We start from the raw sequence: 13926 nt of genomic DNA, 5'->3' as shown, positions 1-13926 counted from the left end.
GTTTAGCTTACTGTAATTTTGCAATAAATTTTGAAATCAGGAAGTATGATAAGTCCTCCAACTTTGTTCTTTTTTAAGATTGTTTTGTCTTGAGAGTCCATATAAACTTGGATGGGGTTTTCTATTTCTGCAAAAAAAAAAAAAAAAAATTGGAACTTTGATAGTGATTGCATAAATTTATAGATTGTTTTGGGTAATATTGTCATCTTAACAATATTAAATCTTGCATTCCATGCTCCCAGGACATCTCTCCATTTAGTTAGGTCTTCTTTAATTTCTTTCAGCAATGTTATGTAGTTTTCATTATACAAGTCTTCTGCCTATTACATTTATTTATAAGGATTTTATTCTTTTTGGTGTTACTATCAATGGAATTGCTTTTTAAATTTCCTTTTATCAAAACACAACTTATTTTTGTGTTTTGATTTTGTGTTCTACAACTTTCTTGAATTTATTAGCTCTGCAGTTCTTTTAGGGAAGCGTTAAGACTTTCTACATATAAAATTATGGCATCTGTTGATAGACATAATTTCACTTCTCTTCCAATTTGGATGCTTTTAATTTTTTTTTTCCTGCCTAATTGCCCTAGCTAGAACTTCCAGTACTATGTGAAGTGGTGGAAGCCATCAAAAGCACCCTTCAGAACATAGAATCCTGATATCTAAAGGACAAGGGCCTTGTTGCCCACCCTGGCTGTAGCAAGTCACAGCAGAAATGTGGACTGCTGCCCTTGTGGCTGTCTGACAGAGGCACGAGGGATGGAGAATGGTAACCACTGCCATATGTGAAAGGCTGAAATTCACTGAAATTTACCATCCGTTTTATCAAGCTCTCCCCTGAATGTTCCAAGTTTTTGATGAGACTCTATAGTTCCGATATATAGATTCTTGACTTAGGGTGATTGGACTTAAGAGTTCTTGACTTTATGATGATGTGAAAGCAATACACATTCATTAGAAACTCTACTTCCAGTACCCATACAATGATTCTGTTTTTACTTTTAGTATGGTATTCAATAAAGTACATCAGATATTCAATACTTTATTATAAAATAGCCTCTGTGTTAGATGATCTTGCCCAATGTTAGGCTAATATAAGTGTTTTGAGCACATTTCAGTTAGGCTAGGCTAGGCTGTGATGTTCGTTTGGTTAGGTGTATTAAATGCATTTTTGACTTACCATATTTTCAACATATGGTGGAGTTTATCAGGATTCAACCTCATCATAAGCCAAAGATCGTCTGTGGTTACTTTACAGTAGTTCCTGCCTGTTCAATTGTTATTTAGGTGAAGGGACAGATTCCTAGAGCTTCCTATTCTGTGATCTTCCATGATGTCCCTCCCCTAAGAGTTGACTTTCTTATCTGCCCTGGTCACCTCTTCCAGACTGATAAATCTTCATTTCAATAAGGTCAAGATCTTGGGGTAAATTCTTTACGGGACAGTTGGCTCCACATTGTTCAAAGCCACAGATTTTACTACCGATCCTGATTTTTAATTGCACAAATGTGATATGACACACTTATGTCATTAAAAAATAAATCTGGAATGCGATTGTAGAGATAATTAAATTTTACTTGCTTCTGAATTCTGTATAGATCTAAATTAGGCAGAAACTTTTTGCATATGATCTATTTACGTTTTAGAGCTACGAATGACCCATTTAAAATATTTTTTCAATGATAAATCAGTGAAACAATGTCTTAGGAACATTTTTATCTGTTCTGTTCTGTAACCAACATTTTTTTGTCAGTTAAGCATTAGCTTAATGAAAAAGAAACATTGGTCCTCTGTCCTACATTTTCACCATCGTTTTCCTTTTGTCAGAATAAGCTTAAATTTAGAACGTTAAAGAAAAGCAGTAAGAAAACTACGAGGGCTTTCTGGATAGTATCCAGCCCTGTAACTGTTCTCGTTATATTAACAATGGCTGGATACTTTCCGGACAGCCCTCATATATCACATTTTTTATTAGGAAACTAAGTTTATAAACTTTATCACAAAGATGGTGAATGTTGGCGCTTTCCATGTGAAGATAGACTATTCATTCAGAATGTTAAAAAGTACAGTGTTTCCAGCAGCTTCCTTTGGAATTATTAACATTTCCCACACTCCAATAACAATTCGGCTATCTAATCGTTAGTTTCTGCTTCAAAATGTTCTTAATTCATGTTTTACTTCTGAAAAACAATAAAATAGATGTGTGTATGTGGGGAGTGTTGTTTTGTATGTAATAAAAGATCTATGAATATTTTTTTAATTCTAAGAAAGAATTCCCCTTGCCGGGAAATGAATATATTAATACATCTTTTGACCAAACAATCAGATTTTCTTCTTCTAGCAAGAGGACCCTTCCAAACCTGAAGAGGACCACTGTGGCTGAGGCCGGGCACCAAGGCTTTATTGCAAATCCTTTGGCACTGTTCTCTCTGGCTTTCTAGAGAACATTCTAGAGGCTTCTAGAACTTTCTCTTTCCTGGCCTTACTGAGACTCCCCCTTAGCTCGAGGAGCAAAAGCTCCCTGTGAACTATTTCTTTTGAAGTTTTAAGAAAAAAAAAAAAAAAAAAGACGAAGCACTGACTATGGAGAAATGAGAGGGATCAGCTTCAACTCTTAAATGTTTCCGGCATGAAACTGTGCCTTTTTAGCGCCTGCTGCTTCTGTCCCATTAGAGTGGAGGTTGTCTGCTGAGGGACCCCTGACTCAGCTGCGGAAGCTCAGTTTTCCGGCCCAGGTAGTGGCCTGCAGCCTGGTCCCCACCCTGCCCCACTGCAAGGCTGGGAGGCCTGGGGCTGTTTCACTTCTCCCCTCCCCACTCACGCCTCACCATCGCCCTCTCTCCCCGCAGCCCGCCCTGTCACTCCTCTCCCACACGTGTGCCTTTTCTACTCTTCCTCTGTGCCTGCTCTTCTCAGAAGTTAGCTTACAAAGCAAAGTTGTAACTTTGAATTCCTGTTTTTTCCAACTACCCTCATGTGACAGGATATCTACTTATTGGAGGTTTTCCCTAAATTCAAGAGCCCTTTAAAAGGGACTGCTTCCTCTGGGCTTCTTTTCAGCAGGGCGGCTCTGGGAGCTCAGGCTGGGTGGTGGCGAGGGGCAGTCAGGGGCCCTGGCAGTTTTGCTTCTGTCACTCCCTCTTCTCCATCCGTGGAAGAGCAGGACAAGCTGTGGGCCATGAGGCTGGCCCTGCTCCTGGCTTTTGTCTCTGTCATTCCGGGCTCCGTGCAGCTATTAGGTAAGTCTGCTCTGAGGCAGAGGGGCCTCTGGTATACCTTCCTCTTCTGGGTTAATGTTAATGGATTCTTTCCAACACCTGGATGGGAGGGCAGCCCCTACCCCCCAGGCCCTGCACCTTGCACGCCGGGGCCAAGTTGCTTTCATCTGGCCGCCAGGCATGGGAGCCCCGAGCTGGGGGAGGGAGGAAGCTGCTTCTCTGATCTCAGGTGTTGCTTGGCCTAGAGCCCCACAGAACCTTCTACTTCTCTCATTTCCCATTGCTCCTTCCCTCTTTCATTCGTGCAGAGATTTCCTGCTCTGCTCAGTCTAGCTTCCAATTCATAGTATTTCTATCTACCTCCTTCCCCCCAAAATCCCTTCTGAGTGTCTTTGGCTGAAAGCAGGGCAACATGATGTCTCCTTCATCCTACTTCCAAGGATAGGATCCAAGATCAGCCCTTCGAAAGCAATTCCGTGCAATTCTCACACTCATCTTTTTCTGCAAAAACCATTTTCATCATTTATGTTTTTTTATTGCTAGCAAGTTCACCCTTATCTGTATTCTAAATTGTTCAAACTGCTACATGAGCAGATTCATTCCTGGTTGTCTTTTTTTTTTTTTCCTTCTTTTTCTGGAGACTGGAGATTACTCATTAGGAACAGATTCAGAGCTTTTCAGATTCTCAGAGACATTATAGAGTCTAGCTTTTCTATTTCTCTGAACTCAACCTGCTTAAACTGCAGAATGAGAGTGCCTGGTTATATTTTGAGATGATATGGAAGAGATTTAAACTTTGATATTTTTTTTTTGTTTCTAATCCTTCATTTCTATCAAATGAACTAACACTGGGCATGATTTGTCTGGGCACTGATTCAAAGCTGGGGACAGGAAACTTTCTAGGGAGAAAGTAGTTGACTAGAGCAAAGGTTAAATCCTAACGAGCATTAAGTAGTAGTGATTCTAAAAACATGAGGAAAGGCAGTATGCTTTTCACCCTGGCTCTCACCTACTAGCTGTGTGAACTTGGACAAGCTGATTCATTTCTTTGTGCTTTAATTTCCACATCTTTAAAATGGGGAGAAGAGTATTACCTGTGTCTCTGTTGTCATGATCCAATGAGTTACAATGTGTAAGATGTTTAGAATGGAGTATAACGCTTAGTAAGTGTTTCATAAGTGTTGCTATTAAAAGCAGTGACTTTTTCCCTGCATGGTAATGAATTGGCCAATAAAAGTAGCATATTAAGCATTTAAAGGAGAGATTCCCTTGAAACAATGCTAACAAAAGATTCCTGGAGCCCAAGGAGATATTTCAGCCTAGTCCTGGCTATAAATCCCTTCCCTCGATTAATAGTTGGTGCTGGATATGAGCTTCTTAAACTTGGGCTTGGAAAGACTGCCAGGTGGGGGGAGGCATTATCACAATCTTCATCTTTTTCAAGATGTTTCTCCTGTGCAAGAGGACTAAAATATTATTCATGGTCCCCAAAGTAAAAACTAAGAGTGGGGGAAATTTTCTAAGGGTTGCGTTGTCTCAAATAGAATTGTCTGGTTAGGGATAGAAAGTTTCCCGCCACCAAAGATCTTCAAACAGAAGCTGGGGGAACAATTCAAGGGCTCTTTAGGAGACCTGGACCCCATAGCCCAGCAGAGCCTGATAGAAACATAATTAGCCACGTTATGTAGCCACATTTAAAAAAAAAAAAAGAAAAGAAATAGGTGAAATTGATTTTATTCATATATTTTATTGAACCCAATATCTCTGAAACATTATCACTCCACATTGAATCAATATAAACATGATGAGGATATTTTCACATTCATTTCTTAAAATTAATTCTTTAAAATCTGGTGTATATAGTATACTTACAGCATGTCTCAAATCACTTGGGTCTCATTTTAACTGTACAATAATCAAGTAGGATTATTGGCTGCCATATTGGGCAGCACAGATAAAACTCCTCATTTTCTTTAAAGTGACTCAATAATGCTTTTGAGCAAAAACGCGTTTCTCAATTTGCTTGGGAATGTTTCCCTACACCAGACAGCAGGATGCCTCACTCTGACGAATGTCTTCCTTGTCAAATACCCAGATACTTGGGGAAAGAAGGGAGATGTTGAAGATCAGTTTACTTAAAGAATAAAAAACAAAACAAAACAAAAAATGGGCAAGGGAGCCCCTTCCAGGATTTTTTTTTTTTTTTTTACTTGAGAGCCTATAATTCTTATTTTTGGCCCAAGTGGCCCATGAACAGAGGAGTCTGGGTGGAAGTAGGATGCCTGCTTAGTTAGCAGCAGATGAAAGGACATATAAAACCTCAGGACCCTTCCACTGGCTTCCTGACCCTTAGGAAATCCCAAGGAAAGATTCTCCCTATTTCTTATTGATTTATTTCTTTTCAACCCAGAACCCTTTTTTTCCCCTACTTCCAAGAGAGCATCTCACACCATTAGCCCCATAAGCATCCGTGGGTTGATGCCAATGGCAGGGCTGGTTCTACCTTGAGGAGTCCAGGGGCCTGAGGTTAACAGAGAGAGACACTTGCCATTTCTACTCTTCTTCTTGCCTGTATCTTCTTAACATTCAGCGCCAATGCTTAGACCTCAGTGGGGCTATGATCACAGTAGTCATGCATCTTGAAAGCCAGTTGGACACAGAGGTTAGATCACAGCAGAGATGTTTAACTTGGAAATGGGGGTCAGGTAGTTTGGCTCAAAGGCAGTGGTGTCTTGTCAAATGTAACAACTGGTTCCAAGAAGAAGGAGAAGAAAAAGGAAAAGGAAAGAACTGATTTGATTTGTGACATTTATTGATTTTTATAGTGTAAACCAGGGGTCCTCAAACTTTTTAAACGGGGGGCCAGTTCACTGTCTCTCAGACCATTGGAGGGCTGGACTATAGTTTTAAAAAAACTATGAACAGGCCGGGTGCGGTGGCTCACGCCTGTAATCCTAGCACTCTGGGAGGCCGAGGCGGGTAGATTGCTCAAGGTCAGGAGTTCAAAACCAGCCTGAGCGAGACCCCGTCTCTACCATAAAAATAGAAAGAAATTAATTGGCCAACTAATATATATATATATATAAAAATCAGCCGGGCATGGTGGCTTGTGCCTATAGTCCCAGCTACTTGGGAGGCTGAGGCAGGAGGATGGCTTGAGCCCAGGAGTTTGAGGTTGCTGTGAGCTAGGCTGACGCCACAGCACTCACTCTAGCCTAGGCAAGAAAGCAAGACTCTGTCTCAAAAAAAAAAAAAAAAAAAAAAAAAATTCAATTTAAAAAACAAAACAAAACAAAACAAAAAACTATGAACAAATTCCTATGCACACTGCACATATCTTATTTTGAAGTAAAAAAACAAATGGGCAAAAACACCTGCATGTGACCCGCGGGCTGTAGTTTGAGGACACCTGGAAACATTCCTACCATGGTTGATTTCCAACTATCAACATGGTGCCACTGGAGGCGGAGTTGAGTTGAGAAGAAATGCCAATGATAGGCTCTCACTAGCTGATGTCACTGTCCCCAGAGCCACATGGAGCCTTTCTAGGCTCTCAGGATGCAGCTAAAACAGCAGGCCAAGTGTCATGAAAAAGCCTGGAACATCTGCTAAGAATGACAATGAGGGAAGTCTTGGTGGAGGAAAGAAGCCTTAGAATCATGGGGCATTAAAGCAAGAGTGAACTTGGAAATGATACATTATTTGACATCATCTAAGTTGCTTTATAGATGAGGCAATAGGCTCAGGGAGAGAAAATGTCTAGATGGTCACAGTTTAGCAGGTAGAGATAGAACTGGGACTTCACTAGGCAGCTCTCACTTTTCCATCTCCCCTTAGGTTTCTTGCAGTAACGTAAAAATCACGTAAGTGCAAATCACATTATCCCTGTTACTATGTAGGGGGTTCACAATGGTCTAGAAGCAGTCGAGCTGTGGTTCTGACACTGACATGCTCACAAATCATATAATCCTGCTACTCTTCCATCCCAGCTTCCTCGTCTAAATGCTAAGAAAGATAATTATTGTCATGTAATTTTCATAGGAAAGATCCTCATGATCACTCTTGAAAACGTTGATTTCAGTATAAGCACGTGCCTTATGTTAAATAGCAATTCGTCAATGTATTAATTTTATTTTTTACAAGACTGAATTAAGTGGGAGAAAAATACCATCTTTCTCCTTATTTATTTATTTATTGGTACTCCAGTTAATAGCTTTTTCAAAAGTGTTTGTATTTAGAAGTCTGTGCTAACGTCTATGCCTCGGAACAGATGGCTAGATTAGATTTTTGATAGTTAAGTGTAATTTTTTGTTTCATCTGCAAGTATGCATAAATTACTAGAGCAGAAACTTAGACCTCGGGGTCCCCTAGCCTTGCACAAAGCAGATGGGTAGATGTCACTATCTCTACCTTTTACTGGATGTGAAAACTGAGGCTCTGAAGATTCAGTGGCTCGCAGACCACATGGGCAGTGAGTTCAAGACTTAACTCTTGACTATGGTCTTCAGAGTCTGAGGCTAAGAAGTAGACACAATTTACCAGCTGGAGTGTGTAGATCAGGAAAGATGTAAATGTGGTTCGAACAACTTCTTACCTATACAGGCTTTTGTCTGTCTTTAAGTTTGGGGGCAGGCTGGCCTTCTGAAGTTGTAAAACAGAAACAAGTGGAAGAAATAGTGAACAGAGAGCAAGAGAATTTGGGGTCCAGGACACAGGTAGAGAGATGGGCAGGAGGAAGAATCTCTTCCTCCTTAGATGAGGATGAAGTATCTGGGAAAGGGGTAGATATTCACACCTTCAGGGAGGTAGGAGAGCAGTTGGAAGAAGCTTATGGCCTTTTTTTCCTCCTTGAGGTCAGACCTACGTTGAGTTCATATTCTTACTTCCCCAAATGGCCAAACGCAGTGACTTAAGTTAGTAGTTTCTCTGAATATTTTGTGAATGAATGAAGGATTGAAGTGAAAAATAAAGTAATTCCCCATTTTTCCTTTATTCTTTTGTTCAACATTGCTAAGCCTAATACAATGACCACTTGTCTTCTCCTCCCAGCACCTGGCAAGGCTTTTTGCATATACTAGGTGCAGGGTCAATATTTGTTTTTCACTTCATTTGGGTTTTTTGGGGAAAACATATGTAGGAAACTTTCATTTACTAAGGCTAGTGGACGTATTGCCGAGTTGGGTTTCCCTAAGAAGCTGTCCTCTGGCAGTTGCATTCTGATTTGAGTTCAAAGTCAAGTGGTTTATTTGGGAGGTGAGTCCAGGAAACCCCAGCAGGGCAGTGGGGAAGTGAAATGGGAAGGAGAGGTGTGTCGACAGGCCAGTGACCCCAGTGGGCAAGTGGATCCGAGTTCTGCTGGGTGACAGTGTGGAACCTGTGGCCAGGGTCACCCCAACCAAGGTGCAAGGGGTTTGGCGCATTCTGCAGTTCCCATCAGTCACCGATGGAGGGCTCCTCCTGGGGGGTGTTAGTTTCCTGACTCATCTGGTCTGTGCCATGTTTGAGCATAAGGGAGGGGCTCTCATGGCCAGGAAAAGTCCCCGGGCTGAAAGATGTGCTGTTGGCATTTGGGAATGTGGCCGGCATGCACTGAAATGGCAAGGGCCAAGGAGAAAAAAGTAGGGTTCTGGCAGAATCTGCTACAGAATAGTCACTTATCTTCCTTTTATACAGCTTCTCTCTCTTCCAGAAGTTTTTTTCTTTTCTGTGTATTTGTGTGTGTGTGTGTGTGTGTGTGTGTGTGTGTGTGTGTGTGTTTGAGAAGGGTCTTGCTCTGTCACCCAGGTTGGAGTTCAGTGGCATCATCATAGCTCACAGCAACCTCAAACTCCTGAGCTCAAGTGATCCTCCTGCCTCTGCCTCCTGAGTAGCTGGGACTACCGGTGCATGCCACCCCACCCAGCTAATTTTTCTATTTTTTGTAGAGACAGGGGTCTCCCTCTTGCTCAGCCTGGTCTTGAACTCCTGGCCTCAAGCAATCCTCCCACCTTGGCTTCCCCAAGTGCTAGGTTTACAGGTGTGAGCCACTACACCCCACCTTCATTTGTGTTTTAATGCCAGCATTTTCATTTGTTGATAGTGGAAATAGTCTTAAAATATATGAGAAAATATAGCATATCATGGTGATATCCCTAACTGATAGTCACTTTTAATAACTATTTGCTAGTAGGCTTGGAAATTTAATTACTTGTCCAATGTTATGGAATAATTTAAAAATGTTAAGATATGTTTAATAGAAAATTCACGCCTATGTTATTGGATGTTTAGTCTTCAGTTATTTTTAGCCTGAGATATTGGGTTGAAATGTATTGCTTCTTTTTTAAATGTATTTTGACCCTTGATATGTCTGCCCTTGAATTAACCACAGCAGAGCTTGTGCTCAGTGTGGGCAGGGACTTGGCCTCTTTCATTCGTCTTTGTATTGTCACTGGCACAGTGCATGGCATGGAGTTGGTGTTTGCCAAATATTTGTTGAAAAATAAATGTGAGATTAGTAAGATCAAGTTAAGATGGAAGGAGGAGAATCTCTCCAATTCTGTAAGTAAATTTGTGATGTGTAGATATTAATATAAGAAAGAAAACTCATACATTAGATCCTGCAAATAAGATTGCAGGAAAATGAATATAGCAATCCAGTTGTCCCCACTTGTTCAGCTTTTCGATATTTCTATTACAATACCATCATTAGTATAGACAAAACTATAGAATGTTTATAAACATACCACATCGGTGTAGTTGATGGTGGCGAAAATGCCACAAGCTTCCTTTTGGCCGAGGTCTTGAATATACTTTCACGGGAAGAAGCATGACATTTTGTTAATAAATCAGACACATTGCACAGAGACAATGATAAAAACAAAACTACATGCTGGGAAAAAGAATCGCGCATGATGGATGTATCACCATAAATACATTTCCTTGTATTGTCTGGCAAAGGCAATATCAAACTCACCCTGCTTCCTAATAGCAAAAGATAAATAGGGGAAACAAGAATAGATAAGCGTGTATTGAAATAGAAACTTTTCATTTCCAAGCACTCTTTTCACAGATATAAACATGTATATATTGCTCTTCAGTAAAAAAATAAGCTTTCAGTAACACTAATATTAAATAGACCCATAATCATTAATCTATGGATAAATAAATAATTTATCTGAGTTACTAGTCAAGCTGCTTCAAAGTTAATATTCTTTCATTCATTCATTCATTCAACTATTAATAATATTTGTTGAGAGATGATTTATGCTTCCCAAAGAGAAACTATGGTACTGAACCAGAAAGATCAAGTCCCTCTTCTCATGGAATTTATATTCTAATAGAGGGAGACAGAACATAAAATTAAAGAAAAAGCTTATATGTATTTTAAAATGGTTATGGATGTTTATATAGAAAATAAAAGAATAAGATGAGTTAAGATGGGCAGCTCACTGAGTTGGCACTTGAGCTGGGACCTTCATGAACATTTCAAGAAGACAGAGCTTAAAATATAAAGTCACCGAAGTGGAAATGAGTTTGGAGGGTTTGAGGAGCAGATAGGCAATGTCATTGGAAGGTGGTAAATGAGAAGGGGTCAGGGCAGGGGGGTGGCCTGGCTGGATTGTACCCTTTCTATCGAGCTATGATGTGGAGGCTAGATGTATTTTCCCTGGGCACAGTGGTACCTTCTTGAAGGGTTTAAATTTTTCAGGAACTATAGTTAGAAACCGAAGTTCCTCCCTGGTGGTCTAGTGGTTAGGATTAAAAAATTTAAAAATATATATATAATAAAAAAAAAATTTAAATAAAGAAACCAAAGCTCCTTCCAACCCAGGAAAACCTCTCCACAAAGGTGGGAGCAAAACAAGACAATTTTATTCGTAAGCCTCAACCAGCACGCGATCCTTATATCCCAGGCAATCTGCTAAGGAGACTGCGGAATCAGGAAGAAATCTCTCTCTTTTATGTGGCTCAGTGAAGGCGACCTGTTGCATTAGATGGGTTTTGCAATTTGGAGTCACGTGAGAAGTCAGGCCCTTCTCCGCCCAGGAAGCTGGGAGATCACATGTCATCTTATTTGATGACTGTATTTAAAAGAGAGGGAGACCAGAGCAAGACCAGGGTGGCTTGGTCGGGGGTGGTGGCCATGGAGTTTTGGAGAAAAGAGAATGATTAATGTACTAGTCAGGGTTCTTTGGAGAAACAGAACCTCTATGTGTGTGTGCGTGTTTGTGTGTTTAGAGAGAGACAGAATGAGAGAGTATTACTTAAGAAATTAGCCCACACAATTGCAGAGGCGGACAAGCCCAAAATCTGCAGGGCTAGGCTGGACTCAGGAGAGTGGTGATATTGCAGTTCAAGTCCAAAGGCCACGCAGAGGGATAATTCCCTCTCTGGAATATTCCCTCTTCTTCCTCAGTTTGTTTTCTCTTAAGGCCTTCAACTGATTAGATGGGGCCCACCCACACTATGGAGGGTGATCTGCTTTATACAAATCAACTGATTTATATAATAGTCTCATAAAAAAAAAATACCTTCATAGCAACATTCAGACTTGTGTTTGATCTAATATCTGGATACCATGACCTTGCCAAGTTGACACATAAAATTAAGACATTGACTGCCACACTAGAAAATTCTTTTTTTACCTTGGGGCCATGATGTTTTATTCTGAAAATGGAATAAAAACTTTGAAAACAAAATGACCCTTTCTAATTTAATGAACAATTGTTATTTTTTATTGTTTTCTGTGCGTGAGTTATATACAACTTGAAAAATAGTTCACTCGGCTCCCAGGGTGAACAGACATGAGTTACAGATGCTTCACAAAGCCCTGGGCTTAAAACTAGCGTGAGTTAAATACAACTCACATGGAAGTTAATGTGTGAGCCATCACAGCATACTTTTGGGAAAAGCCAATAGATTCCACCATTATCCTGGAATGTAAGAGAAATGCAGAATGACTCCTAGGTTTTTAGCATATGGGTCTGGTGGATGCCATGAATGAGAAAGAGATGTTTGGAAGTTTGCTCATGAAATTCCATCTTATTTAGAGTAAAATCAAGAAGGAAATACAGATAAAAATTAGGCACATAAAAATCAAATAAGTATAAAAACCTCTGAAAGAGGAACACAATTCATGCATAGAGACTTTTGAACACCTTCCCTTAAAGGACTAGCTACCAACTGGTTAGTTGACTGAATTTGACCAGTTAATAAGTGCTTGCTGTTTGACAATGCAATCAAAATTGCTGAAGTGTGAGGTAAAAGATATATTTATTATTAATGATGAGATATTACTGAGGAAAGCTATCTGAAAAGTGGAAGATCAGACCTGGATAAGAAGACAGTAGGTTGAATAACAAAAGCAAATTCCTTTAAATATAAAGGCTAGTGTAGTTAAGTTTACAGATATATATTTATATGATAAAGTTTTCAGAGTTCCTGACCTTTTTAGATTAGAGGAGCCTAAATTTATTTGTGTACAGTAATGATCATAACTTTTTTTTTAAAACTTTTCTTATTTTCCTATTTCCTGTGTTTTATTGTGAGCAAAGCTGTTTTATGAAAATTTTAATTTTATTGTCAAGGCAGAAAGTTACTCATTTTGCCCCACTAGGACAGGAGCAGCAAGGACATGAGAACGAGCATGGAAAGAAGTTCAGTTAGGTGGGAGGAGGTGTGGGCAGGTATCCATTGACAGATTGCACGTTCCATTGACAGATGCCAACAGCAGAGAGGCCAACAGATGCAGGTGTTTTGGATCTGGGCTTTATTGAACCCTGATTCCAAGAAATCAAAGCAGCACAAATGAGTAATCAGACCGTGGAAGCCAAGCAGGGCTTTGAGGTTGCAAATGAGATTGGCAACACTTACACTCTGAGATCAGTTCTAGAACATTCCATGTAAAGCTTATGATGAATTTTTGCCTTAAAAATGCTCCTGATGCAACATTAGGAGAAAATAATCTTTTAAGGCAAAAACAAAAAAATCATCATAAGCTTTCATGGAATGTTCTAGAACTGATCTCAGAGTATAGGTGGTGGCAACCTCACTTGGGCATTGAGAACAGTACATAGAACATGGCTTGTGAAAATGTTCTGTAAACACTGAAGGACTCTTCTAGTTGGACTGTTCTAACTTTGTTGCATTTCACTGAAATGATTTGATTAAAAATAATGAGCTCATTTATTCAGACCCTCAAACATTTGCAATGCTCCTAGCTCATTTTGAAAGAACCACATACATAGAGGGGGCTTAGGAAAACTTTACAAGAAGTGTTTAATTTATATTTGTGTCACAATATTAAAAGAAATCAGTCAGTTCCTTATATTTGGATATTCCTTAAAAAATAAACAACAACAAAAAAAGAAAGACCTTTGTGTGAATTCAATTTTGATTTAAGGGAAAAAAAAATGTGCTTACAGATCCTTTTCCCTGCTCTTTTGCAAGAGGAAGTCCGTTTTGCTAGCTAGCAGCTCTGTACTGTCAGTATAAGCCATCCTTACACATTTCCTTAAATCACCAGTCCCAAATTACACATATCAAAAACATTATTTTTAAAATTATTCTCATAAAATATTATCTCCAATGATATAAAACTTATATTTACTTTTCCTTTGTTGCAACCTTAACAAATTATTAAAATTTTAAATATATTCTTGTGTGTTTTTGTTATACAAAGTTTAGATTGAGTATGCCATCAAAATGAAACATAATAGATACTAATTTAT

General features: G+C 39.5%; 1 protein-coding gene across 1 annotated transcript in view; it reads left to right on the top strand.

Moving 5' to 3' along the window:
• The first annotated feature begins 2855 nt into the window (after positions 1 to 2855).
• The window catches only part of MRC1 (mannose receptor C-type 1), an 85260-nt gene continuing 74189 nt past the window's right edge, over positions 2856 to 13926 (top strand). The window contains exon 1 of the mRNA XM_020284087.2: positions 2856 to 3238. Within this exon, the coding sequence (XP_020139676.2) occupies positions 3178 to 3238 (61 nt within the window). The 5' untranslated portion in view covers positions 2856 to 3177. The remainder of the gene's footprint in view (positions 3239 to 13926) is intronic.

The sequence above is a fragment of the Microcebus murinus genome, chromosome 25 (genome assembly GCF_040939455.1).
Source record: "Microcebus murinus isolate Inina chromosome 25, M.murinus_Inina_mat1.0, whole genome shotgun sequence".
NCBI classification, from domain to species: Eukaryota; Metazoa; Chordata; class Mammalia; order Primates; family Cheirogaleidae; genus Microcebus; species Microcebus murinus.
Note: the sequence above shows the minus strand (reverse complement) of the source record. Positions and strands in the feature narration are given on the sequence as shown.